General features: G+C 37.3%; 1 protein-coding gene across 2 annotated transcripts in view; it reads right to left on the bottom strand.

The window, feature by feature from the left end:
- Window positions 1-2,266, bottom strand: part of LOC108691757 (beta-1-syntrophin) — a 272,624-nt gene that overhangs the window by 259,579 nt on the left and 10,779 nt on the right. The window contains exon 2 of one of the 2 annotated variants that reach the window (XM_018199646.1): window positions 1,002-1,602. In XM_018199646.1, coding sequence (XP_018055135.1) covers window positions 1,002-1,602 — 601 coding nt within the window. Of the gene's footprint in view, window positions 1-1,001; window positions 1,612-2,266 lie in introns of those variants that run through there. The other variant, XM_018199647.1, reaches the window with a different exon arrangement.

The raw sequence follows: 2,266 nt of genomic DNA, 5'->3' as shown, positions 1-2,266 counted from the left end.
TATATATATATATATACATATATTGGCAACTATTTTTATCAACATGAGAAAATACAGTATTAAAAAATTCTGAAAAAATTCTTAAAACTTTATGAGAAGAAAATAAACAATTTTTGTCTCACTGTTTTTCTATAAAGTTGAATAGTATTTAACTGGAAGAAAGAATTAGGAGATTCCACTTTCGTAAATAAAGGTGAACCGATTTTGCGTTCGAAATAAATTTCGACACTTGCGATGCTTGTGAATTTTGTAGTCTTGCGCATAATGAATGCGCCATAAGAAAAATGTTATGAACATAACATAATCCTGACGAAGACTAATCGCAGACAAAATCACCTTTATGGAATTAAGTTTTCGGGACATCTTGTATATTTCCGATTTCGTAACATCTCTCTCCCCCCCCCCTCTCTCTTTCTCTCTCTCTCTCTCTCTCTCGATGTATCTTTAGATTTCTCTATTTATATAAAGAACACTGCAGGATAGTAATACGCCATGTATATAAAAAAGTTGCCTTTTTTTCTTTTAGACGGCTGCATATAAATATATCCAACGCACCAATCTAACTAAAAGCCCTAGATATAAGCGCTTGTGCTGTAAATGTATTCTTTCTTTTGTTGTTTTTCTCTAACCCTTTCCTAAGTACTCAACAGATGACAAACGGCACAAATAGAGTGCGAATAAAGACATGGAATTTAATGCTGCATATGTCAAGAATGTTTTGTATCGCTCAGTATATCTATCTTCCGAGGAACGGATCCATGAAACTTGTGCGCAAAGTTACCGAGGAACAATGCGTCACGAGTGAAATTGGTATATCGCATGTTTCCCGTATAATGTAGTTGCCGTATAATATGACGCAAACTACACGTTGTCCGTGTAATGTAAGTGATGATGCCATATTCTGAAGTGATCACGATACTTTCCAAAAATTTCGACGGCAAATTACGTACATTCTACTTTGATTAAAATATAGATATTAAGAGCAAGTAACAGCCGCCTACCTTCTAATTCGACGATTTTGCCGGCTCTCTTCAACGCCTTTACCGCCTCATCATGTGTGGCTTCTCGTAGATCTTCGCCATTTACCGCCAAAATGGCATCGCCGACGTAAAGTTGCTCAGTAGCGTCCGCTGCCATGCCTTTAAAGATCTTCGAGATGAGGATTGGCATTTTGTTCTCCTTGCCGCCCTTTATCGAAATTCCTAAGCCATTGTTGTCACTTTTGACCACACGGACAATGCGCTTCTGATTGGCTACCGAATCGGGCACATCCGGATCGTTCAAACTGTCTACATTGTTATTGTTGATATTGCCGTTGTTCAGGGCGTTATTACCGGTCTCACAACTCTCATCGAGCGAAATACTGAGATAATCGTCTTCCAAAGAAACGAATACGCGATACCACTGACCGCGCACTTGAGTTTCGAGAATGCCCGCACGTCCTGACGCTGAGGATGAGGCACCTGTAGTCGTGGTAGTCGACGAAGAAGATGACGATGTCGCCGCGGTCACCATCGAACTGATGCCCATTACTCCCATGGCCGAAGAAGCTTGGCCGCTACCACACAACTCTACCATTTCGATTTCTTCGCAAACTGTACGCTGCAACATACCAATAATTGCAAACGTATAATCTTTTTTTTATCCACTTTAAATATTTAATATTGCGCATTAAACTTTATGATTTTTTATTGAGCAAGAGAAAGAGAGATTAAAAAATAAGAAAAAAATTTCCTTATAAATATTCAGAAAATCTTTCTATCGTGAAATATAAACAATGAAAATAAAAATAAAATTGAAAATGAATATTTGTGCGAATATACATACGTATCTGCTACTCATACAAAAGTATAAACAAGAGGCACAGTTTTATGGAAAAGAAGAGATTTAAAAAAATCTTAATAACTTTATCTTGTGCCTCGTTCAATTTTCAATGAAAAGCTCGAGAAAAATGGCAACATATAAAATGGACGTTATAGTACATTGCGAATAAATGGCGCTCGGTACTCGACGACGTGAATAAATCAATTGTACTACTATATGCTGGCGAAATTCGTAATTTGAAAATAATTGATAGCGGTCGACAGTGACGTGGTCGAGCTCTCTTTGTTTTCCTCCTACACCATTATTTCCATCAATCCAGTATCGCGCCGTAACAATAGCGTTACTACTGCTCGCGTAAAATGGTATATGGGCGCAACGGAAAGCAAATAATTAGAAGAAAATTGCATGCGCTTACGAAATATATGTATATATATATATATAT

The sequence above is a fragment of the Atta colombica genome, unplaced genomic scaffold, assembly GCF_001594045.1.
Source record: "Atta colombica isolate Treedump-2 unplaced genomic scaffold, Acol1.0 scaffold51, whole genome shotgun sequence".
NCBI classification, from domain to species: Eukaryota; Metazoa; Arthropoda; class Insecta; order Hymenoptera; family Formicidae; genus Atta; species Atta colombica.
This window is presented reverse-complemented; position numbering and strand designations above follow the sequence as displayed.